This window comes from Mesocricetus auratus, unplaced genomic scaffold (genome assembly GCF_017639785.1).
Source record: "Mesocricetus auratus isolate SY011 unplaced genomic scaffold, BCM_Maur_2.0 Super-Scaffold_100676, whole genome shotgun sequence".
In the NCBI taxonomy this organism is placed as follows: Eukaryota; Metazoa; Chordata; class Mammalia; order Rodentia; family Cricetidae; genus Mesocricetus; species Mesocricetus auratus.
In genome coordinates, this window is record NW_024429266.1 from 10,245,355 (window position 1) to 10,270,501 (window position 25,147).

General features: G+C 46.7%; 1 protein-coding gene across 1 annotated transcript in view; it reads right to left on the reverse strand.

Annotated features, from left to right (window-relative positions):
• Positions 1 to 3,715: 3,715 nt before the first annotated feature.
• Dusp10 (dual specificity phosphatase 10) overlaps positions 3,716 to 25,147 on the reverse strand; it is a 39,358-nt gene continuing 17,926 nt past the window's right edge. The window contains exons 3-4 of the mRNA XM_005082427.4: positions 8,899 to 9,270; positions 3,716 to 4,251 (exon numbers count right to left, since the gene is read on the reverse strand). Coding sequence (XP_005082484.1) covers positions 3,986 to 4,251; positions 8,899 to 9,270 — 638 coding nt within the window. The 3' untranslated portion in view covers positions 3,716 to 3,985. The remainder of the gene's footprint in view (positions 4,252 to 8,898; positions 9,271 to 25,147) is intronic.

A 25,147-nucleotide genomic window follows, 5' to 3' on the forward strand; every position in this document is an offset into this window, starting at 1 on the left:
CTTAGACTGTTGTGCCTAATAATTGCTTTTGATACTGTAATAGAATAAATGAAAAATGATCTCAGTTGTCAAGGTCTGGGCCATTCAGAAGACAAGGAATCACGCTGAAGGGTGCTCTTGCTAAGGGCAAAGGGATGAGATGAGCAATGAAACGGAGAGGTTATAAACACCATGACAACAAACTCAGCCGAGACAGGAACTGCCTTTCCTGGAACTCCCTTGCCAGGGTCACATGGGGCCAAGAAGTCTTAGAGGAAATTTGCATCAAGTTGGGGAAGAAGTAGAGAGTAGCCACCACACTCTGGGGGGGGGGGACCTGGGAGAATTATAGGGAGCGTGCATTTTCCTTGACCCTTGACCCTGTGACTTACCTTGGCTTGGCAGAAGCCATGGTTTCAGCTCCTATGACCTCTCCCAGTCTCATCCTTCACCATCTTAATCATATGCTAGGTGTTTACATTTAGCAAAAAGCACTAGGTCCTTCAAGCATCCCACATCAAGGAGGATAAAGGGCTAATGTGTATCCTAGCTTGCCTTTGGAATTTTATCTTTACACCCCTCTATTTCATGACCAGGGTTTCTCTCTCGTTGTTGACTGACAGAGACTTCAGGCCACATCACAGAGAAGCAAGACTCTGCCGTGAGTCTTGCAATGTTTCTGCTTTTGATCAAATCCTGATTATTTCACACCACTGGTGGAGGTAACCAGAGACAGAAATCAGGAACCACTAATACTGTTGCTGTCATTCCCTACCACCTCCACAGGGCAGTTATTCTACAGGTGGATAAAGCTGGGGCCACTATGGTCCCTGAATACTTTATGACTCATCCTTTGCAGTACCAGAACTTCTATGTTTTCTACTGCGTCCTGTCCCAGAATGCACCTACAATAAGTGACAGATCAGATCAGACAGTAGAACATCTTAGATTTAAGATTAAAAATAATATCACATATGTCTATGTAGTTCATGCCCAGATCCAGTTCACAAATAAGGTGAAGGCTAAGACTGCTTGATCTGCCATTGGGCTCACCAGGCTTACCCCTCAGAAGACCCCGAGAAATCAGAACTCTCTCCCAACTTTCAGAGTATGATTGGGGTCTTAGTCCCTCATCACTGCTCTACCTCCTCAATTTCTCCTGTCTCTTGTCTCTTTATCTTGGGGGAGGGGTCACCTCTCATTTGCTGCCAGCATGGGATCATGGAGTCCCCTGAACTTCTTATCCTCTATGTCGTTTTGCAAGCACCTTCCAGTCAGCGTCTCTCCTCACTCTCCAGCCTCCTACTTCAGTCCAAATGTAGCCAGCAGGCGTTCTTCTGTGAACTGCGCTGTCTATCATGGTGGGTACTCACTGACTGGAAAAGTATCTGTTGGCAACTGAAATCCACAAGGGGGATCGGGAGCTGTCGTTCTGTTCATACCAAGGTAATGAAGCCTACTCAACCTAAGTCATTAGATAGATCATGGATTCATTCTATGAAACCATTGTATTCTCACAGTATGAACCATGAACCTTGAGAATGATGAGGATAGAGACTGCTTTCTCAGAAGATGAAATCATTCCCTAACTCCATCCTGAAAGTGCCAGGCAGCTATTGAGAGCCAGAATGCTGGGGAATCTGCCGTCCCATGCAATGGCAGGGCTGCTCCATATGCTCATGAAGTGATTAACATTCCCCATGAAGGAATGGAGGCTGAGTGACTCAGAGCAGATTAGATGACCTGAGTCCTTCTCAGAATCCTTGGTATGCTGCTTGGCAGGGTTCCTGTCTGCCTCGAGGCGACCACCTCCTAAGCACCTAAACTTCCAAACATATACATCATGTCCACATAGCTGTCGATTCTTTCCCTTCCTTTGCAGGAGAAATGATAAAAAAAAGGCAGAGAGAAAGAAGAGTAAGGAGATGGAGGGGTGAGAGAGAGAGAGAGAGACAGAGAGACAGAGAGAGAATGAGAATCTTATATCCTATCAGAACTCTAACATTTAGACTTAGATGAACCTGCCACATTGCTGTTTCTAAGTCACTGTGGATCAAAAGCAAACTCTCAGCATGCTCTATGCTCTAGTTGATAGTAAAAAACAAAACAATAACAAAAATACTGTTGCCCGTACAGAAACACCAGAGACTTACATTTTTGCCTACTTCATACTTTACATTAGACCAAAATAATTCCATCTAGCTCTCAGTTAATTCCTGTTATGTCCAATCTCCACTTTTCTAATGAACAAAAAATTTAAATGACTCTTGGCAAACAAGCTATTTGAAAACAGAAAGCAATGTCAAAATATTTCTGGTGTAACATTTGTAAGCAAATGTTCACAAAAATATTTCTGTCAAATGCAGTCACATAGAGCCAGACACGTTGGAGTTCTCAGTGCTCACTCACGCTGAGCAAGCTTTGGAGCCCTGTAGATCTTCCTGGTGGCTAAGGCCCTCTCGATATGTACTGGGATTAAATGGAGAAAACACAGGGATTGCATGCCTCTCCCACCACACTTCCAACTGTCTGTGGGCTGAATACCCGCATTGCCACCACCAAGGTGCACACAAAGAGCAGAGTTCTAGTGACTGGGACAAGTGGGAAGGGCACACCTTGCAACTTGTACTTGACAATGTCCCTAAAAACTGTCAAGTGAGCTAGTGGCCACAGAGGTGGGACTGTGAAAGCCACAAATGGCAGATTGGCACTGGCATCTGCGTAGAGCTGCCAGGGAGAGGACTGTATTCCAAATCCTTAGTTGGGCAATGATTTTGTTATGATGTCTGATGGGAGCCCCTCGAGTCCGTAAATCCACTGTCCTGCCGGAAGAAGACAGGAGGCAGCAGAAAGGGTCATGGTGCTAGGATTCTTAGCCTCCATGACCATTCTCCATCTCCCTATATGAAAACTTGTACTTTCTTTCTAACTACGTTCTGTGTACAATACCAGAGGCAAGAGAAGCGTGAGTCTAACCAGATAAGAGAGGGGTGAAGTGCAAAGAACGACATACCCCCAAACAACTTTCATGTATGTAATGAAAATAAGTCTTTACACATCAACAAAAACACAGCAAGAATTTTTTTTCAAAAAATATTTTTAAATAAAGTTTTGTCTTTTTTTTAACATTCTGATATACATATGTAACAAGGTTTATGGCACTGTAACCAGAATCAAATCAAAGAAGAAAAAAAAAAGAGGACAGAAAGAAAAGGGAAAGAGGGAGAGAGGTGGGAGGGAAAGCCACTGTATTGTTGAATTTCTATCTCCAAGCTGGTTCAATTTGTCGCTCGGCTGCCAGTTCTAACTCACCCACACACGCAAAACACCATTTTTATTGCACAAGTGCCAGCAAAGGCACATGGTATAAAGGCCAGTTTCTTTCTATTAAAAATAAATTCTTTCAAACCCAGAGAAAGGGAAAAACTATCCAGAGCATGAAACACACAAAACCAACAATACCCTCTGTCTCTTCAGAGAGCACATGAAGTGATCTGAGACCACTGAGGCTGCCCGCCCTTCTCTTCACACCACTGAGCACACCAGGGCATGGTTTGGCAGGGTTTGGTTTCTACACGGTTGGCCAGGAGGTCCCAGGTCTTCAAGAATCAATGTCTTTTCCACTTCCTTTTGGTTCTTTGTAACTGAAGTGTGGTATCTTCGGTCTATGAGCCCGCACAGACAGACGATTTAGTCATAAGCTCTACAATGGCTAACAAGGAAAACTGGGGAGAAACAAGTTTCATAATCTTTTTATTTGTTGGCTTTAAAAAAATGACCTCTTTAACCTCCTTGCAATACCAGATTAAGAGAAGTGAATCTCATTGGCATCAGAAGTTATAGTCTCCTCACACTTATTAAAAATAGAGTCTTTAGACAAGTTTGTTTCCTTTCACAAACATTCCCCCAACTTTAAAAAACAAACTGAAAACAAAAACAAAACCAGAACCCCCTTCACTCTGGTTCATCTCCAAACAGAGCCACGGCCCTTTCCATTGCGTCTGCGTCACACAACCGTCTCCATGCCCATCAGCTTTGGCGTAAGGATCCGTGGTGTCACGCCATTGTTTAGGTCTTCCTCAAATTCCAGCAACTGCCCCATGAAGTTGAGGTTTGGGGAAATAATTGGTCGTTTGCCTTTGACAAATTTGTAAGCATCCGTCATGGTCATCCGCGTGTGCTTCATCAAGTAGGCGATGACGATGGTGGCAGAGCGGGACACACCAGCCTGGCAGTGGATGAGGAGGCCCTTGCCACACTGGTGAGCTTCCTCTGTGGGACAGACAGACAGACAGGTGGTGAGGGGGAGGAGAAGGGGGAGCTTCCTTTAGTACAGAAAATGTTTCCAAGTATATGCACCAGTGGACTCTACGTGTTCAAGTCACGAGCTACAGAACTGGCTACAAGCAGGGACTGCTGGTCTGCATTTTCTTAAAGTATTAAAAAAGTTTGGGGGGTATATATGCCACAGTGTACACGGGGAGGTCAAGGGTCAAGGGACAAGCTGGAGGGGTCAGTTCTCTCTTTTCACAATACTCGTTTGTGGGGATTGAATGTGGGTTGCCACTCTTGGCAGCAAGCACCTTTTACCCCCTAAGTCATGTGACTGACCCTCCTTATTTTCTTTTTGTGTGTGTGTGTGTGTGTGTGTGTGTGTGTGTGTGTGTGTGTGTGTGTGTGGTACATGTGGTTGTGGGTACGTTTGCATATGTGTGAATGCATGATCGAAAGTGTCTCTGGAAGGTCATGGTTGATGTCATGTGTCTCCCAGATTTCACTCCATGTTATATGACACAGCAATTCTTGCTGAACCCAGAGCTTTTGCTGGTCAAGATAGCCAGTTTGCTCTGGGGTGCCCATCTCAGTCCCTCATGCAATGGGATTCTAGGCAGGCTACTGCAGCTACATGGCTCTTGTGTGGGGTTCTGGTGATCTGAGCCCCCATCCTCATGCTTGTTTGGTGTGTTGCCTACTGAACCATCTTCCCAGTCCCCTACAGTTCTACATTTAGAGAGAAGATGGAGCAAGGGAGTCATCTGTGGGAACATATCACATGAGATGGACACACTGACACACTCGTGCAAGCAAGCTACTAAGCCTGTCAACCTACAACAGGACACACTGACACACTCATGACAAGAAAGCTACTACACTCAACATAAATGTTACTGAACCTCTTTCCCAACTATCTTGTTCCTTTTCTATTTTCTCTAAAATCATACCACTGACGAAAAGGGAAGGAAAATAAGAAAAGGATGACAGAAAAAATGGAAATTATATCACATACACAAATGTGCATATATTATGAAATTCTTCTGGTTAACAATATTAATTCCACTTTCCAAATTACATATGACTGAAAAATTAGTGCTATTAACAACATATAGTCTATATACCTTCTTCATGCTATAGAAGACCATTCGCTATAAAAGCTAGCGTTTAATACTTAAGGCTTACTAAATCTCTATGGAAGGGAAGGAATGAAGCTGGACTAGAAAGTTCCTACACCCAGCTTCTCACTAGAGACCACAACTGTTGTCAAAGTTAGACTTGTAGAGGACGGACCTACTGCATGACCCTCTCCCACATATTTAACCCCCCACCCACACACATTGCTCCTACATGGCAATCACTTGGGAGGCAGGACTCCCAAGTAGGTTAGATCTGAGAGCAACAGAAAGTAGCATGTCCAATATTAAAGGGTTTGGATGCCTGTCAGCTCTGGACAGCATTTTAGTGATACTTCTAGATTAAAACATGTCCCCAAGGACAGGCCCCTGGAGGAATGCAGAACTGGGTAAAGATTCATTCCTTAGCTTTAAATCATCTGCACCGGCTGCTAACTAGTAGACCAAGAGACAAACACAATGTAAATCTCTTTCTCACCAACCTATAGACAAGTTTGTATCAAGAGACCCCAAAAACAGTGCTTCAAGAAAGTTTCCCTTTGTCAACTTCTCTTCGGCACACACAAGATGACCTCTCAAACCAAGAACAATAAACATGGTAGTAAGAGAACCATCAAGGCGCACCAGGGGTTTGACCACCTGTTCCGCTAACACTCTTATATTTTTGGTTGTGAGCCTAGCCTTTAACGGCTGAGTTATCTCTCCAGCCCTCTGCTAACACTCTTGCTAAGTGACCTTGTGATTCTTCTGAGCCCCCAGAACCTCAGTCTTCCTGCCTGGATAAAGCAAAGGACACTAGCTCACCAGCCTCTGGAACTGTGGAAACGGAGTCATTTGATTCAGCGGTTAAACTGGCATTGTTAAGCCCTAAACCTGGGCATAGCTTAGTTTATATTAAACTCGGGTGAATGTTATAATGCTGTGAACCCTGCTGTGTTTCCCTTGAGGCCACACAACAAAATTTCAATTATCCAATCAGAAGACAAGGAGAACAAAGTTGAGCCCCAAACACATGATCCTGAGTTGTTCTTCAGGCTAAATGTTGCCTGTTATTAGTTTTGTCTTCTTCTAAAAGAGTAGGTAAATCTGAATAATCCAGAAGGAATGTGAGCACCATGGCTGTAATTTTAGAACAAGCCCATCCCATGCTATTCGCTAAATGGAAAACAATTTCCAACTTCCTCCACCTGGAATTATGTCAGGTGGACTCTCCTTTGTAATAGCCTCTATCAACCAGAAACTTCCTTGTCTACCTGGTGACAAGCATTTCCTACTCAGGATTTGAGGCTTGGCTTGGGTTTTATGAATAAAGGATCCAGGGCATCTTTACCCAGTACTAGGAACTAATTAACGCAACATGGGCCCAGAGTGTTGGATTAGGAGTCCTGGCCAGGAGTCTAGACCACTAGGTCCTTTGGTTTTTTTATTCTTATTTTCTCTCCCCCCTCTCTCTTCTCCCCCCTCTCCCTTTCTCTCTCCCTCTCTCCCCTCTCCTCTCCCTCTCCTTTCTCTCTCTCTCTCCCCCTCTCTCTCCTCTCTCTCTCTCTCTCTCTCTCTCTCTCTCTCTCTCTCTCTCTCTCTCTCTCTCTCTCTCTCTCTCTCTCTCTCTCTCTCTCTCTCTCTCTCTCCAGATATAGGCATACCACAGCACACAAGCAGAAGTCAATGTGCCTACCATCTTCTTTGAGATGGGATTTCTTGTGCCACTGGGGACACCAAGCTAGCTAGCCTGCGCGTGTCCGGGGGTTGTCCGCCCCCCATCCTGCTGCCAGGAGAGGGCATTACAGATGTGTACTACTGCTGCAGGAGGGCATTACAGATGTGTACTCCTGCATCTGACTTTCCTTGGGTTCCGGGGGACTCAGACTCAGGTCTTCAAACACTTTCCTCACCGTGCCTTCTCCTCAGCCCCCAGTTCCCTCCTGACACTAGGATTCCTGACATGGAAAGGTCTTCTTACTTCTGAGTCTAGAGAACACTCTGGCTATCCTTCCAGAGTGTCCATGGTAGGGCCCAGCACTGAAGGACAAACTGGGAAACAAAACAGGCAAGCAGGTGCCCAGAGCTGCCAGCTTGCCAACAAATCCACCACCCTGGCGGATGCTAAACTTGAGACTCCTTTTCTGTCAAAACAGCAACAACCATGAGTGTTTTTGAGACAGAGAGCAGTAACAACCCAAGACAACAATGTGGGAAGCACTGGGCTACCTCTGTGCCGATAAGAGTTGGGAGTCTCTTGGAAACAACATGGAGTGTCTGTCATCTGTTCCCGTTGTCCTAGTTACCCTTCATGTCTCGCCACAATGCTACCAGAGCTACAAAAGCTAAGTCAGCGTCGAGCTGGTGGTCGCTTCCTACTGAGTGTTGCTCAAATTTTCCTTCTTGGGTCCTACAGGGGCCTGATCTTTCCTGCTTCCCTGAGCCCGAGACAAAGCGCCAAAGACAACATGTACCTTCCCTCGAGCACGGACATCAGTCCTTGTCGCTCAGTGTTTAAGAACCGAGATCACTCACGTGGAAGAAAGCGACTCATGCCGTTCTTCCTCCCCTTGTCTGTGAGGATGAAGTGTGTGAAGGGACTCATCACAGCATGGCCTGCTTTCTGAAGAACTTTCTTCAGAACCAACCCTTTCTTTCACAAATGCTGTCTCTGCCTTGACCTCAAGTGAAGAGGCCATGTACACTGTGACTCAGGGTAACTCACAGCACTGAATGGAAATCACTTGCCCTATGCTGGGTGAACAAGCAGGTGGTGCAGAGGTTTGCAGACAGTTAAAGGTGATATCATAGTCTCTATTTGGCGAGTCCTTCAGAGCTGGGGGGGAGGGGTGCTACACAGATTAGACAGCAGGACCAGCTCTGACTAGTTCCTCACATTCCCCTGCATTATTCTGGTTATCCAATATCTAATGTCCAACCTCCACCGTAGCTGCTTTGTTAACTGGAGGATCGATAGGAACTTCTGGTTGAACAGATGCGAGACAAAGACAGCGATTGTGTCTTTAGCTTGAATATGAAATGGCTTCACAGACCTGTGTCAAATGCTGAGTCTCCAGCTGGTGGTACTGCTTCCAAAAGTCTCGAAAACTTTAGAAGGGGACCCTTGCCTTGGGAAGGTCACACACTGTGTGCTACTGGAGGTAATATGTTGTCCTGGCCCCTCCCTTCCTAGTCACCAGGAATTCAGCAGCCTTCATCATACACACCCACTGCCCTGTTCTGTCTCACCACGAGTCCAGAATCAACAATGCCAAGGCCTAAAGCCTCTGAGATCATAAAGCCAAGACAACTGCTCCCTTCAGGTCAGTCTCTCAGGTATTCTAGCCACGGAAATGGAAATCTCACTAGTTCAACTATTCCTTTATATCCATGCAGGTAGTTCTGAGTCCTAAAGGGAGGACTATGCTTTGTTTACTTATCCCCCCCTAACACAGGAATACACCTTGGACCTTCCATCAAACCCGGAGCTGGAGAGAAGGGAGAGCTGCCCCACACCCTGGGAGGTAGTTACCAATGAATTCAAAGGCCTCTTCAAAGTACTGCCGCAGGTTCTGCTTGTTGCTGTCAGTGGCTGGCAGCCTCTTGTAGTTGAAGAGGCCTTTCTCATAGTGGTACAGGGGAAGATGAGTGGTGACGTTGATGACATAGCCGATGTTGAGCCTCTGCATGGTGTCTAGGTCCTGAGCATCCTGCTCATTGCCAAGGAACAGGAAGGGCAGGATGGGCGTCAGCTCTGCGTTCTCGATGTCAGGGGTGGTGGGGACAGACTGAGGTAGCATGCTCGAGGCCGCAGACGCGCCGCCCCCCACCTCCCGGCACTCTTGGAGCTGGAGGGAGTTGTCACAGAGGTTTTCATGGTTCTGTTTAAAACTACTGAGTCCCCCTGGAAGGAAAACATAGAAGGCACGTGTGAATAAGATGACAGAGGCCACGGAGAATGCCAGCTTCCCCATAAAGATGAGTGCCACTGTGTCTATGTACATTTTTGACATTTCTAAAATAAAAAACAGAAACCAGAAGTCTATTTTGACACACAGAGGCAGCTTCAGAGGGCTTGCACTCCTTATTGCACAAACTGGGCCAAGGCGCCTGGGAACAAGTGCCACCCAGCACCCAGCAATTTCATCAACTGCAAATGTGATTTGCTTCTAACAGACACGAGGTCCCTGGCCACTGGAGAACCGTGTACTTCAGGAGCTGAGGAAAGCAGGGAAGGCACTGTCCTACAGATAGCTTCTGCTCACGCTCTGGTGCTGTGCACATGTGTCCTGCGCCATTTATAACTCACCTTCAGAAAGCCAAGCTCACTGCCTATGCAGCGGGCAGTTGCAAGCGGGCACTGTGGAAATGGCAGGCTATGCTGGCTGTTGCCCTACTGTCACCGCTGACCTGCCTGCTGAGTTGCACAAGCTCATTTCTCTCTGTGTGTCTCAGAATGCACAGTGTGTCTCTCTGCATATGAGTCTCAGATGGACATATACCTTCCACCCTCGGCTTGCATGGTCACTCCATGGAACAAGCTATCCCTATTCATCTTATTTCTATGGCTTCCCAAAGGTGGAAACAGCAGAGGGAAACTTGGGCAAGGGACGCCACTGCTGGGAGACTGAGTCAGAATCTACATGACTGTCCACAAGGGTCCTTGACATTTGCAGATCTTGACATCCAGGAGAATGGCATCTGTGAGTGGCCCGTTTTCCTGTACCTAGCTTTCAGAGGATTGTGAGCACACTAACTCCCTCATGGTGACCTCTGACCTCTGCTGGGTCTGCTAATGCACACTCTGAGCTTGAGGCTCTGCTCTAACTCCAAAGCTGAGGCGGAAACACTTCAAAGGCCCAGCTGCACCTGTCTCCCCACTTTCAGCATGCAAACACGGCCTGGTGTTAGTACAGACACTTATGGAAATCACATAGCCACAGGTGTGTGATTAGATACATGGGGATATTCATGTAACACCATGTGCTTAAGGGTGGAAGCAGAGACCGAGCACCATCACACGCACGCTGGTGCGCACGCAAGCATGTACACACACGCACACACTCACACACACATGCACACTTGAGAGACATTAAGAGATCTGAGGGCTGGGTCATCCAATGAGCATCAGTCCCATTAGAGCAGGATGGGACATTCGACATTCGAGTCCTTCGGGGAAAGGGGAGGCACTGGGAAGTTCCCAGAAGTAATGCCTTACCAGTCACAGAGGTCTTGATAGCTCCCAGGCATGAGGCCGAAAGCACAAACCCTGATCAGGATATACGTCTGTGCTAACCGAAGGGCAGGAAGTCCATTTGTCCACCAGTTTCTGAACTAATGTCACATTCTTCCTCATTTCGTCTCATTTTTTTTTTAACCACTAGAGCAGGGGACCTGAACAGAGCATGTCCCCAACCGATGGGCACAGCCAGCTTTATGCCAGAACACAGGTCATATTTTCAGTAGGAAATGGTGACGATCCACAGACAACTCAGGAGGGCGAGCTTGTGCTCAGACTATCAGTCAAAAAGGAGAAAAGTAAATAGGAAATGTTTGGAGGAGAACACACACGAGTTTTACATTCATTTGACTTCATTTCTGTAATTAAACTCTGCCCTTACTGTTATCTTCTGTTGTGAAATCACTATACCCCAATGACTAGTCCAGAGGGAACTCTTCCAACCACAAAGAAAAAAAAGCGTAAGACACACCAGAAAAACATCACCAATGAATGTGTAAAAACTACCCACTGCCCCTGCCCCAAACTCTAGAGGACACTGGAAGGAGCGATCTTGAAATCTGCTGGGCTCCACAAATCCCCCAGTAAAAAGTCCCTGCCAGGGGCACAGAATTCACTTTTTTTCCTTAAGAAAAAGGCACTTGTAACATTTTTCCATATAAGTTGAGAGGAAGAACTGGGGAACTAAACTCAAAAGGCGAGGCGGGGAGGTGGAGTCCCACTCTTATTTAGTGTATTCAAGCAATAATTTGTCTTAAAGGCAGCTAGTTAGAAAAAATAAAAATAAAAGCATGCCAACCCCCTCCCACCCCCCCCACAAAATACCCAGCATAGAGCTTTTTGAAATTCAGTCTCTGCCCCTCCCTGCCCAGTGACATCAGCCGGAGGCCCCCCCACCTGCCCAGTTGCCATAGCAGTCACACAAAGACACACAATGACATCAGTTGGCATGATATCAGCTCTTTGAATGCAAACAATACAAGAAGAACTACTTTGTTTAAGGCCTCGGGTACAACTGTGTTCTGAGGAGCCAATGACGTAATGCTAACAGGTGGCAAGGGGCCTTCCATTTGCCTAATGGGGAAAAACATGGGGGAGGGGTGGGTCAGAGGGAGTCTGAGACCAGGCTTCTTCTACCCGTAGGGTGCTGTGTGCCTGTGTGAAATGATGTGTGTTGTATGTAAGAGACATGTGGGAAAGACGCCTGGGCGCTCGCTCTGTGTAGGGAGAGAAGAGGGGAAGGCCATGTGACTCAAACAACTCAGGGGACAAGGAAGGAAGTTCTCACTGGGGACTCCAGATAAGTCTGCTCACGCCAGGCCCCCATCCTCACAGGGACTCGATGTGCCACCATGGACTGAAGGGGAGACTCTCCCCTGGATGGCCTTTAAGACCTCGTGAAACAGTACTACCTCAAAGGGGCGTTCCAGAGAAATCTGCACGGAGGCTGTTTGTGCCTCTCAGGGCCGAGAGTGGGGATGGGGTGAGGTTTGCGATTGGTAGCAGCAGGAGAAGAGAAGAGTAGAGCTAAGGAGGTCATTTTTGGCCTTCCGACCCCATCAAAGGATCACTTAATGAGGGGCTTTTAATTATGTTTGTCGTGACTATGTAAGAGCTACAAGGCGCTGGGAAGACAGCTCAGTCAGCAAAGGGCCTGCTGTACAAACATTACAATCTGGGTTTGGATCCCCAACACCCCTGTGAAGGCAGAAAACAATGTGTTGTAACCCTCCCACCCCTCACTGAGGAGAAAACAGGGAGAGTCATTGTAGCTCATGCATGCGCGTGTGCCCACACGCACACGCACGCGCGCGCGCGCGCACACACACACACACACACACACACACACACACACATGAATAACAGCATCACTGTGGGAGGGGAGGGAGTATGGTATGGCGGATGGAGACACATGGGCCAAGCCTAGGGTGAAGACTCAGTCTCCTAGCAACTTCCCCTTTCCCTCGTGAAGGCTCAGTTTACTGTGACCCAGACATAATATAGCCTATGCATCGTACTGAGGTAGAGGACACCTGTGTGAAGCTTTATAGATACATCACATGGAATTCAATACATCATCTTACTATGCCCACATCATCAGCATGGACCTACAATCACCTACACTCAATCTGGTAATGAGATGAGGCTCCTGGAGTCGGAGCCTACCCTGCCAAACCCTCGCTATGAGATCCTAGGCAGGTATCTCATTAACAAATATAAAGTTTGCTGAAATCATATTGGGAATGTGACAAACACTTCATTCATTACTAGAAATAAAAACTAATGTCTTACAAAAACTCTGACAAGTGAACATCCTAGAAAGTTCACATTTTAATATTTATGTATTTGATATTTCTCTGTAGATCTGGCTGACTTGGTGCTGTGTAGACCAAGGTGGCCTCAAATTCATGGCAATCCTCCTGCCTCGGGCTCCATCCTGAGTCCTGCACCATCATGCCCAGCTTAAATTTTTATTTATGAAATAACTAGGAGCCAACTTAGTTTTAAAGTCTGAGTGACATCGTTCTATCTTAAAGTAAACAACGGGTCATGATTTTCCTGAACAACGGATCTGATTTTCTTTCCCTGGAATTAGCTTTCCCAGTAGTCTTGGGATTCCTGTTTTTGCCATGAGCTGGGCTCTTAAGAAATGAAATAGTTTTTCCCCTTTTCCCCAGTCCCCCACTCCTAATTGGGTAGGCTTCCTGAGTACAAATGGCTCGAGGTTATCAATGCTAATATCCTTGAGACATTCACTATGAGGCAGAGAACATGCATTTTCAAACCTTGTCTCAAAATGGGGTTTCCTTGGCTTTGAATCCATGAGTTTGAAAGGTGATGAGAAAATATTCAGCACCTCAAAAGAAAAATACACCTAGGTGCCACCTGCTATGACCAGGCACATTTGGGGGTAGCCTGGGATGGTGACAGATTCTCACTCAGGTGGGAAACCCGTCTTTTGCAACCACACTTAGGCGTCTGCTGTTTCCATACTGCAGTGCCTTCTGTGTGTGGTGTGACTCTCTGGCTGCAGAGCTAAAGAACCAATGCTCACACGGGGCATCCATAAGCAGGGGACAGCCACGTTCTACAGAGAATAGTCAGAAGTGAGGCTTGGCCAGAAATCTGAAGAGAACATTTCCTGAAGGTCAACAAACAGCGTTAGTGTCTGCAGAAGGGTACGGGCTGCTAATCTAAAGCAGGACTCTTTCTGTTTGGGGGAAGGATATTGACGACTCTGGCTAGCAGCTTTGCCTTCCTCATTGTGGTCCCTGTCAGGGCATTGGCAGCAGTGAGGATCAGAGATTGGATGGAGCAAGTCTGGATTAAAACGGGATCCTAGCCTTAACCATCTGCATGGGAGTTATTTAACACACCTGCATCTCAGTTCCCACATCAGTCATTGGAACATATCCCAGCACTTTAAAGGTAGAGACGGAAAGATCAGAAGTTCGAGATTATCTCCAGCTACAAAGTGAGTTCAAGGTCAGCCTGGGAAATGTGAGACTCACACAAACAACACACACACACACACAATTATAAACTTCTGCGAGCAACTCAGTCCATTAAGGACATGGTATTCTAGAGAAAAGGTGCACAGAAACATACTATGTACACGACGAAATATTTATATGGAGAATGAACGTACGTACCTCTAGATCCTCCATAGCCGGGGGCTCACAACTTTTCTCAGAGCTATTCTCTCAGAGCTTCAGCAGTAAGATGTATGTGTGTAACTCTGAACTAAAGTGATGTTAGAATATTCTACTTTTGCATGTCTCTTGTTTATGATTCCAGACTAATAGCTTTTATGAAAGCTAGTTTCTTGGGAAGTAGGGCTCTTAATTCTCTTTGCACATAGTATCTATCCATCTCCTACAGGTGGTCATTGTAACTCGATGAGATGTTAAGTACACCAGGGCCTATAGGGGAAGTAGGGAACTATGGGTTTGGTCTCAAGAAAATAATTTATGAACACTAAAACACAAAATAAATGTCTTTCCCTAGTGTCTACTTTAGTGACAAATCCTAGGCAGAGATGACCTCAAAATTACCAAATCTGACCAGGCACGGTGACACACACCTGTGGTCCTAGCACTAGGGGGGCTAGAGGCAGAAGGATCAAGAGTTCAAAGCCAGTCTCAGCAATGTAGAAAGTTCAAGTCCAGCCTGGGCTACGTGAAATACTGTCCCAAAAACAACACCCCTAACAAATTACCCTCTTATGTTAGTCTAACAGCCATTTTTGTTCCTCAGGTTAGTTAACCTGACTCAGTCAGATTTCATAAAATTTTGAGAGAAGAAAGGGGGAAAGTCTGGTAAATCTGTACCAGGATTTGCTTGAATTTGGAATTCATGGAATGACTTCTTTGGATGTTTGAGATGGACAAAGGAATATGACCTAGAGCACTGGTGCTTCCAGGAACTAGACACGGGTACATCGTCTTCTAGTCCTGTTTAAGTCTGCTTCCTCACGAGTGCCTACCACTCCCCTGCCTCAGCTGTGTGGGTGTAAACACAAAGCCATAACAACAAAAACTAGCCTCTGGCAAGAAACTGTACTGGACTATGAATGCCCTGGGAAACCCCAAACCAGCACCTGGTCCTTCCCGATACACTTGTGTGCTTAGCAAGAGGCTTGCTTCCAAATCTGTGGTACCATATACCTATCCATCAGCAGTCAGGGGGCTGGCTGATCACACTTTGTTCATGATGTTTCCCATGCTTCTCTTGATGGCATCACAAAACCCTCAATAGGAGTATGCTTCTAAAACAGTCATGCCTAGGGCACCGACTGATGGCTTAGTCAGTAAAAAGTGCTTGCTTTGCAAGCATGAGGACCTGAGTGTGGATTCCCAGAACCCACATAAGAAGCGTGGCGGGATGGCATGAATCCCAGCACTAGGAAGGCAGAGACAGAAGAGTCCCCAGAGTTCCCTGGCTAGCAAGCCGAGCTGAAGTGGTGGAGCCTCGGGTTCCACAAGAGACCCTGTTTCAAATAATAAGATGGAGAATGAGTGAGGAAGAGACACAAAATGTCAGCCTTTGATCTACACACACACACTCACACACACACTCATACACACTCACACATACACTCACACACACATACACTCACACACACATACACACACACACTCACACACACTCACACACACACTCATACACACTCACACATACACACACTCACACACATTCACACATACACTCACACACTCACACATACACTCACACATACACACACTCACACTCACACATACACTCACACACACACTCACACACACACACTCACACACACACTCACACATACACTCACACACACTCACACACACTCACACATACACTCACACACACTCACACACACACACACTCACACACACACTCACACATACACTCACACACACTCACACACATTCACACATACACTCACACACACTCACACATACACTCACACACATACACTCACACACACTCACACATACACTCACACATACACACACTCACACACATTCACACATACACTCACACACACTCACACACACTCACACACACTCACACATACACTCACACACATACACTCACACACACTCACACACACTCACACACACACACTCATACACACTCACACATACACTCACACATATACCACACACACTCACTCACACATACACTCACACACACTCACACATACACTCACACACACTCACACATACACTCACACACATACTCATACACACTCACACATACACACACTCACACACATTCACACATACACTCACACACACTCACACACACACTCACACACACACTCATACACACTCACACATACACACACTCACACACATTCACACATTCACACATACACTCACACACACTTACACATACACTCACACACATACACTCACACACACTCACACATACACCACACACACACTCACTCACACATACACTCACACACACACTCACACATACAAACACCTCCCTCCCAAGAAATCTCGCCTAAACATTTACCTGCAAAAAGTGAAACTGAGTCAGAAAGCTCCTATGATTTATAAAAATTAAAAATCTAGCTTTTTTTGGAAGCCTTCCAAGACATGCTGACCCTGGAATGTTTTATCAGAGTTTACATGATTCCCTCGGCCTCGTCACCTCACCCTCCCAGCTCTGAGGCAGCCCAAGGCTCTTCCAAGACCACTCCTTACAGAACACTGCTGTAGAGAAAAAGCGCTGGGGACTAAACTTGAGCCTGAGGAGGGAGGATCCAGCCCTCACTAAAAGGGTCAAAGCCCACGAAAGGAGGCACGCTTCGGCTACCCCTCACAGCACACAGCCTTCAGGCTTTATTCAGGAAGCCATGTAATTCATGTGTGTGTGTGAACAGCACGGGCAGACCGGGGCTACTTCCCAAATCTGCGCACACAGCCTGCTCCTTTAACCCTATGACCTCATTATTTACATTAGTGCAGAAAGCACAGCCAGAAGCCACAGCTGATGACAGTCATGTAACTTTCCACAACAACGACAATTACAACGCCCCAGGCCTGCTTTCACGAGCATATGACTTTTAGGTGAACTGGATTCAAATTGTAAGATCTCCGAGTTCCAGTGCCAGGAACCGGCTCAGGCTTTGCACAAATCAGTGTGATGCTAAGGGGCACAGCCCCGGGGCCCTTTCCCATTCACCCGCAGCTGGCCCCTGCCTTCTGTTACCCGCTTCCCCTCTGACCTCCACCGTACATCGTCACATGTGCACACCTGCCACACACACACACACACACACACACACACACACACACACACACACCACAAATAGGTTGGGTGAAGGAACAGTACGAGAAGGGGCAGTCAATCTCTGGTTTCCTGGCATGTCTTACACTCCCGGCCTCTTGAGCTGTCAGAGAATTGATTCCTGTTGCTTTTGCTACCCAGCCCATGGTGTTCTGTTAGAGCAAGCTGCTGTGGTTCGGGTGTGCTTTGAGCAACTCCTCAAAAGTTCAAATACTAGGAGCTTTGTCTGTAGTGTGGTGCTGTCCACAGGTGGTGGAGACTTTAGCTGGCGGGGCACAGAGGTAGGGAATAAGGTCAACAGGCCCTGGGCTTGGAAGGGATGAATACATTTCTCATGTGACCCAGGTTAGTACCAGTGAGAGCAGGCCTCAGCCCTGGGTGTCTCTGGCTTTTACTCCTGGCATTTGATCTCTTTTGCACATATTTCCACAATGGAAATATTATCCACAGCAAAGTCTTCATTAGAAGCCCAACACAGAGAGCCGCCTGATCCTGAACTCCCAGCTTCTAAAACCATGAAATCAATTAAAACTAAATGTTCTTTGTAAAGTACCCGGCACCGAGCATTTTGCTATTGCATCAGAAAACTGACTAATGCGTAACCCAAGCAGACTAGCGCACTGCTACTCTTCACTTCCCTGGCCGCTTTCGTGTGTCGACTTGACACAAGTTCCCGTCATCAGAGAGGAAGGAGCCTCAGGTGAGGAAATGCCTCCATGAGATTCAGCTGTAAGGCATTTTCCCAATCAGTGATCAACAAGGGAGGTCCCAGACCATTGTGGATGGTGTCATCCCTGGGCTGGTGGTCCTGGGTTCTACTAGAAAGCAGATTGAGCAAGCCATGGAGAGCAAGCCAGTGAGTAGCCACCCGCCCCACCCTACAATGGCCTCCCTATCAGCTCCTGCCTCCAGGACCCTGCCCTGTTTGAGTTCCTGGTTTGACTTCCTTCAATGATGAAGAGCAGTGCTGATGCACAGCCCAATAAGCCCTTTCCTCCCCAAATTGCTGTTTGATTCATGGCGTTTAGTCGCAGCAACAGAAACCCTAACTAAGATACCAGTATAACTCTATTTACATACATGTATGTATATTATAATATCGACTTTTCAAGAGTCACACCAGAACCTGTGTGTTACCTAAGAACAAGGCTCTTGGGAGCCAGTCCAGTCAAGCCAGAAATGGTTCAAGGTCAAGATGGCAGGGGTGGGGAGGGTAGGAAGGGAGATAGGATATTATGCCTTCACTATCTGGCAAGCCCATAAGAAGCAAGATCATATAAACTTCCAGAACTTTAGTTCCTCTTACTGGCAGCAATCACAGAAGCCATTGTCATTCCTCAACTTCATCATGGACAAGCCCCGGCTCAAGCCTGCCCTGAGACATCTTTCTCGAGCCAAGAACGGTCCTCGATGGAGACTGTCTGTGTGTTTGGGACAGTGTTCTGTACTGTGTCAAAACTCTACCTTCCCGGGTGAATCAAGAGGAGAAGGGGGCACACTAAGGGTGTCAGTATTCGGGCATCCGTACTGGCCTGTCCTTGGGGTTCTGAAAGGACACGCCCTCAGCCGCAGCCGCTAAGAGCACCACCTGCGCACACTCACTATGTTCCCTTTTAAAAGGGCCCTGTCACCTCCTCCCCTCTCATTTTCTTTCCCTCTCCCTTTCTCCCACTTCTCTTTTCCCCAGGGACCGGCGTCTGGCCCTCTCTCTGCCCCTTTACTGCCCCTTCTCTCTCCTCATCCAATAAGCCTCCTATGGAAGTCCTGTTGACTTCTCTTTGTAGCGTTTTTAAAATTACAACAAAGGCTGATGGAGAGCAATGTTATTAAGATGGTTCTGTAAAAGAAAGCCACACTTTCTCCAAGAGCTGAAGCACATAACTTCACTCTACGCTGCTCCTTTAATTCTCTGAAGAGGGGCCAACATTCTCTGCTTTTCGGGGAAGAGGAAGCTTAAAGAATAAAGCCTTGCTGAACAAACAAACAAACAAACAGATAAAGCGACTGATTCAACCAGCCTTTGCACAAAAGGAAAACCTGCTTCTCCATCTACACAAACCTCCTCCTCTCCCAGGACCACATTTATCTTAGACCCCAAATTAAACACATCACAGCTTCACAGTGGAAAGTATGTTTCCCAATAGGATTAAAGTAAAGAACAATTAAATAAATCCCTAGAAATGTCAAGAGCAAGTCTCAGGAGAGTACATTCTTCTACGGTGAAGTATTCCCACTGGGAATTACACTCTGAGAAGGCCATCGGAAATCATCTATGGTAAGAGGAAGGCAGGAAAAACAGGACACCCGACAAGGTTTATAAGGGAGCCCTGCGTTAGGACCCATGACTGTGGCAATGTATGCAACAGGCCAGTCAAATGCATAAAGCACTCAAACTTGTTTTGAAGGACACCCCACACACAAACAGTGGCTTTTACAACCATGGATTTTGGGATGCTCAGAAGGTCAAAGGGCTTTGGCTTGGGGAATTCAGGAAGTGACAAGGGAAAGACTCAAATGCCCCTGTCACAATTTCGAGTGCTTTCTTGAGCCAGTGTTTTCAACCCACAAAAAGTGTAACAACTTCCTTAAGTCAGGGCTAAAGTCTCTATTTGACAAGGCTCGTTAACAAGGCTAAGTATTAACCATCAAATGCCAGAAAGACAAGGCAGGAGATGTCTCTGCAGCCACAGTCAGATCACCCCACAATGCCTGAGCTCAACAAGGTCAAATTGAAGCCAGGCAGGGTCTCCAATCACACCAAGAGATCAGAGGAAGGGTCTGGAAACCTCTGATGGTGGGCATTGTAGTGCCAGGCTATATATATATATATATATATATATATATATATATATATATATATATCAAGTAAAAAGCTGGGATGTCCTCAAATGGTATACCACATTGTGGCCCAACCATAAAAGCCTGCCTGTCTCTGAGGAGCAGAGCTGGGATCATATATTATCAACATGGGCTCAAGGTTACTGGAGAATCATACAAGTAACAGTCCTTGTAGCCTGGGAGACAAAGAACAGAGAACTAACCCTGTGCACTTCACATCAGGCACCATAGGATGTCACAGGCACATCCCCCGGAGGTCATGCCCATCGAAGCACGGGGTGAAGGGTTCCCTGAGGGCAGGGACTCACAAAGCAGCTCTTCTGTGCACATCAAAGGGACACTGGGTTCTATCATCTATCGGCATGTACTGCCAATGGAATCAAGAGTAACCCTCTTCTGTGCACACCGAAGGGACACTGGGTTCTATCTATCTATTGGCATGTACTGCCAATGGAATCAAGAGTAACCCTCTTCTGTGCACACCGAAGGGACACTGGGTTCTATCTATCTATTGGCATGTACTGCCAATGGAATCAAGAGTAACCCTCTTCTGTGCACACCGAAGGGACACTGGGTTCTATCTATCTATTGGCATGTACTGCCAATGGAATCAAGAGTAACCCTCTTCTGTGCACACCGAAGGGACACTGGGTTCTATCTATCTATTGGCATGTACTGCCAATGGAATCAAGAGTAACCCTCTTCTGTGCACACCGAAGGGACACTGGGTTCTATCATCTATCGGCATGTACTGCCAATGGAATCGAGACCATGGGTAACCCTTAAGTCTTCCCTCCCCCCCCCCCCGAGCATTCTGTAAGTGCAACAATGCCTTGACACAACAGCAGCCAGGAGGAGGTGAGCCACAGCAAACATGCAGTCCAGTTGCGGGAGTGTGGGGCCTGCATGATGTAACTGTCCCAGGGTCCTCTGTGTTTGCTGGTCTCTCTTCCAGGACCCCCTCAATGTTATACTGTGACCACTAAGTAATATACTCCCCAACTCTAACTCCTGGTACCCAGCTTCTACAACCCTGCAATCTCCAAAGGGGTAAGAGAGATAATGTGTATGCTAATGGGGTGACTGGTGGTCGGGAGCCCTAAACAACTCTGTGTGGAACTGGTATCAGAAATTACAGGGCAGGGTTGGAGGGTAAGGAATTTCAGCTCCAGCCCTCAATCTTGATGTAAATATGAAGATGAAACTGAATTGTTCACTTATAGCCAAAAATTTAATCAACTGTTCCTACTCAATGGGAACTCCATAAAACCCCCCAAAAGAACAAGGGTTGGAGCCTTCCAGATAGCTGGGTAGTGTGGAAGAGACTGGAGGACAGGACACAAGAGATGCACGCATGCCCCTCCCTCGCCTTGCCTTACACATGTCTGCTGCCCGACTGTTCAAGGACGTGCTTTAGACATGCTTTATAATAAGCAAGGTCATGTAAATATTTCCCCTATTTTTGTGAGCTGTCATGTCAAATTAATCAAATCTAGAGAATGAGTGGTGAGAACTTTGACTTTTGGCTCGTCGGTCAGAATCACAAGCCACAATCCTGGGATTTGCAACTGGTACCAGGAGTTGGGGAGTCCTTGTGGGTTTGGGCCTGTGAGATCTGGCACTGTCTCCAAGGATACGGTGATAGAATTGGTTTAATGTTAGGGCATTGTGCTGCTGTCAGCTGCACAGCTATTTGAAGGGCAGAGGAAGCCTCTCAGAAGGGTTCGGGATGGGGAGGGGGTAGGAGTCTGTTTTCTGCTCCCAGAGCAAAATAATTGAGGCTGAGTATAAAGAAAAGAGGTTTGTTAACTGAGAAGTTTCAGAGACTAAAATTCTAAACCGTATGGCAATACCCCTGGTGAAGGTCACCTTGTCTGTGTCACACTGTGACAAGTAGCATCATCACAAGTGGGACAGTAAATAAGGGGGACAGAAAACTGGGGTAACAGAGGGGCTGGGCTTACCACTTCCTTCTCCTCTTCTATTTTTATTTATTTATTTTTATAATGACTGTTTTTACAAGGGACTCTTAGGAGTCCACAAAACCAGTCTCTTGATCTTCCAAGGGCAGTGACCCAAGTTGACCTCCTATATGAGTTGCCAAACTTTGCAACATCACCACGTTGGGGGAGATGTTTCCAACACTGGGACCCTTGAGGGTCACACTCCACCATAGCCTAACGTTAGCAGAGCAGACAGCATAGGACACTGGTTTCCTCTGTGACCCATGCAGGTGATACAGGGCTCAGCAAATGTGGTCTAGAGGGCTCTTCCCTGCCATTTGACTCACAACTACTCTCTAGGCTCATTCTTTGACCATATGGTGGCATTTTATTACCCTCAGAACACCTGCCACTATCTGAAATTATTGATGTCACCCTATACTTTTTATTATTACTAAGAAGTGGAGCCCAGGAAAGCCCAGGTGTTAATAGTCTCAGAGGAAGCAGGGCACGTGTGCCCAGTGTGCTGGTGGCAGGCTGCCCCATACCTCTCCAGTCCAGGCTTGGGAAGGTTGTTTGGCATCTTCTTATCCTACTTTCCTTCTGGGTAAAGTAGAGCATCAATGGGAAACAGAGTTGATGCAATAATTAAATGAACTACTACCAAATGAGTTATTCAGAGAAATTGTGAGTATTCACTCTGTACCGTCTGCTCTGAATAGCAAGTGCTCATTAAATGTTTTTAGAAGAAATGAACATCGGAATGAGCCAGAAAGAGCCATTAATTATGTGTTGTTCCACATTATGCTAGGGATCTGGGAGATTAAAAATAGTCCCCAAAGATAAATCTAACTGGAGAGAAAAGAAGGGATGAGGATGAGGGAACATTAGAAGAAACTGTAGCAAAGTGTCAATGCCAGAATGTTCTGAGAACACTAGGGAGAGTGGCCCAGATGATGCCACGGGCTGTGACTCACACAAGCAGCTGTGGGACAGGTGAATCCTACTGGTCCCAGGCTGAGGAAGAGGCAAAGAGATAGTGTCAGGCCTTACATGTGATAAATGCACCCCCACCCCAAGGTGGGGTTGAGATCTACATACATCAACCAGCCTCTAACCCCTTCCCTCCTCTCCTATCCACCCATCTTTGGACATTCTTCATGAGCAATGGGTGACAGAGAGGGACAGAAAGAAGCTGTGAGGAAGAAGGCGTATGAGGGACACACAGGCTGAGAGAAGTCAAGGAACAGGCCAGGTGGCCCTGGGTTCAGTTCAGCATGCATTCATGACATGCTCATTGTGGGCTTAGGGACAGAGTTCCATCACAGGCATATGTCTAAGTCTGCTTTGGCCCTCAAACCTTAGTAAGGTCAACAGTCACAGTCACTGACTCGGTGGCTCCGATTCTCCTGCTTCTGACTGAAGTATTACGATACCAGATCTGCCATTAGGCATTTTCTAGGGTCCCTCTTATTTGCCTTGTTAACTCTGAATTTGTGGGCTGGCCATTTACATTTGAGGACACTTAAAATTACATTATCAAAGATATGGAGAGAAGGCTCAGTGGGTAAAATGCTCACTGGGCAAGTATGAGGATGTGAGTTCAGATCCCAGCACCCACAGGAAAATCCAAGCATCCCTGGGAGGCAGAGACAGGAGAATCCCAGGAGCTCACTACACACACACGCACGCACGCACGCACACACACACACACACGCACACCCCGAGAGAGAGAGAGAGAGAGAGAGAGAGAGAGAGAGAGAGAGAGAGAGAGAGAGAGAGAGAGAAATATGACACTAGGCTTGTATCCTATGCGCTTTTACTTCAGTGATGAGCGTTTCTTCTCCCCTGTCTTACAGCCCCAATTTTCTCACAGGGCAGTAGCATATACTTGTGGCTTGAGAGATGCCCAGGTTCACAGGAAGCAAGCATTTGGAGGCACCATGGGGAAGGAAGCATCCAACCCTGGGGCTTTTAGTCAGTTCTGATCATCTGTTTTGTGTTTTAGAAACTGAGCGACACCCTCACCTTCACCGAGTGTGTGTGTGTGTGTGTGTGTGTGTGTGTGTGTGTGTCTGTGTGTCTGTGTGACAGAGAGAGAGAGAGAGAGAGAGAGAGAGAGAGAGAGTGTGTGTGTGTGTGTATGTGTGCTGACACCTTCACTGAGGCTCCTGTCAGTTATGTGGCTGGACTCTAGTCACCATTAAATCTCTAATGAGCTAGCCTGCACTGGTAGCAGAGCCCACAGTGCCCAGGGCCAGCGCAAGCTAAACAGATTGAAGTCACTGTGCGGGTTTCAGGAGACCCCACAGCTCCGAGGCCTGCTTGTTTCATCCCTGTTACTTGCATGAAGGAACCGTCCCTCCAATTACCGACAGAGTTTTTCTTTTCATTTCTTAGAAAACCCACCTTCTAGGGTGGCCCCGACACACGCCCACAGAGGCTTTGCAGGACAAGACTGGCGTGAACACGGCTGAAAAGTAATGGCTAGCGGACCACGAAGGGAGACCATGTCTATCTTAAGCCAGGAAGGAGAAAGCAAAACAAAATAGACAAAAACAAACATACAGAATCATGGCTAAAATAGCCAATTGAGTGTACAAAGTAAAGGCACTATTGGATTTGACGCTGTGTTTATGAAACTTAGTAAGATATATCACCCGAGTATGAATCACAACAATGCAAATGTTCAAACAATGAAAATCCCTTACTTGGGGTATTCCCAAACATCAGTTTCCTTGAAGGAACAAAATCACCACATCAACATTCAAGAATTTCTGCTAATGAAGAGAGGCCGACATGTACCGGTCAGCACATCCATGTGGAGTTCAAACAGAGGCACCCCCCAAAGGACACAGCCTGGAGGGTCTTGGGCCTGGAAGTATCATGGGCCTACCTGCTATCATGAAAGCCTCGTAGTCTGAAGCAGTTATCCCAAGGCTGCATCATTTTGTAACACTAGGGTGATGCTG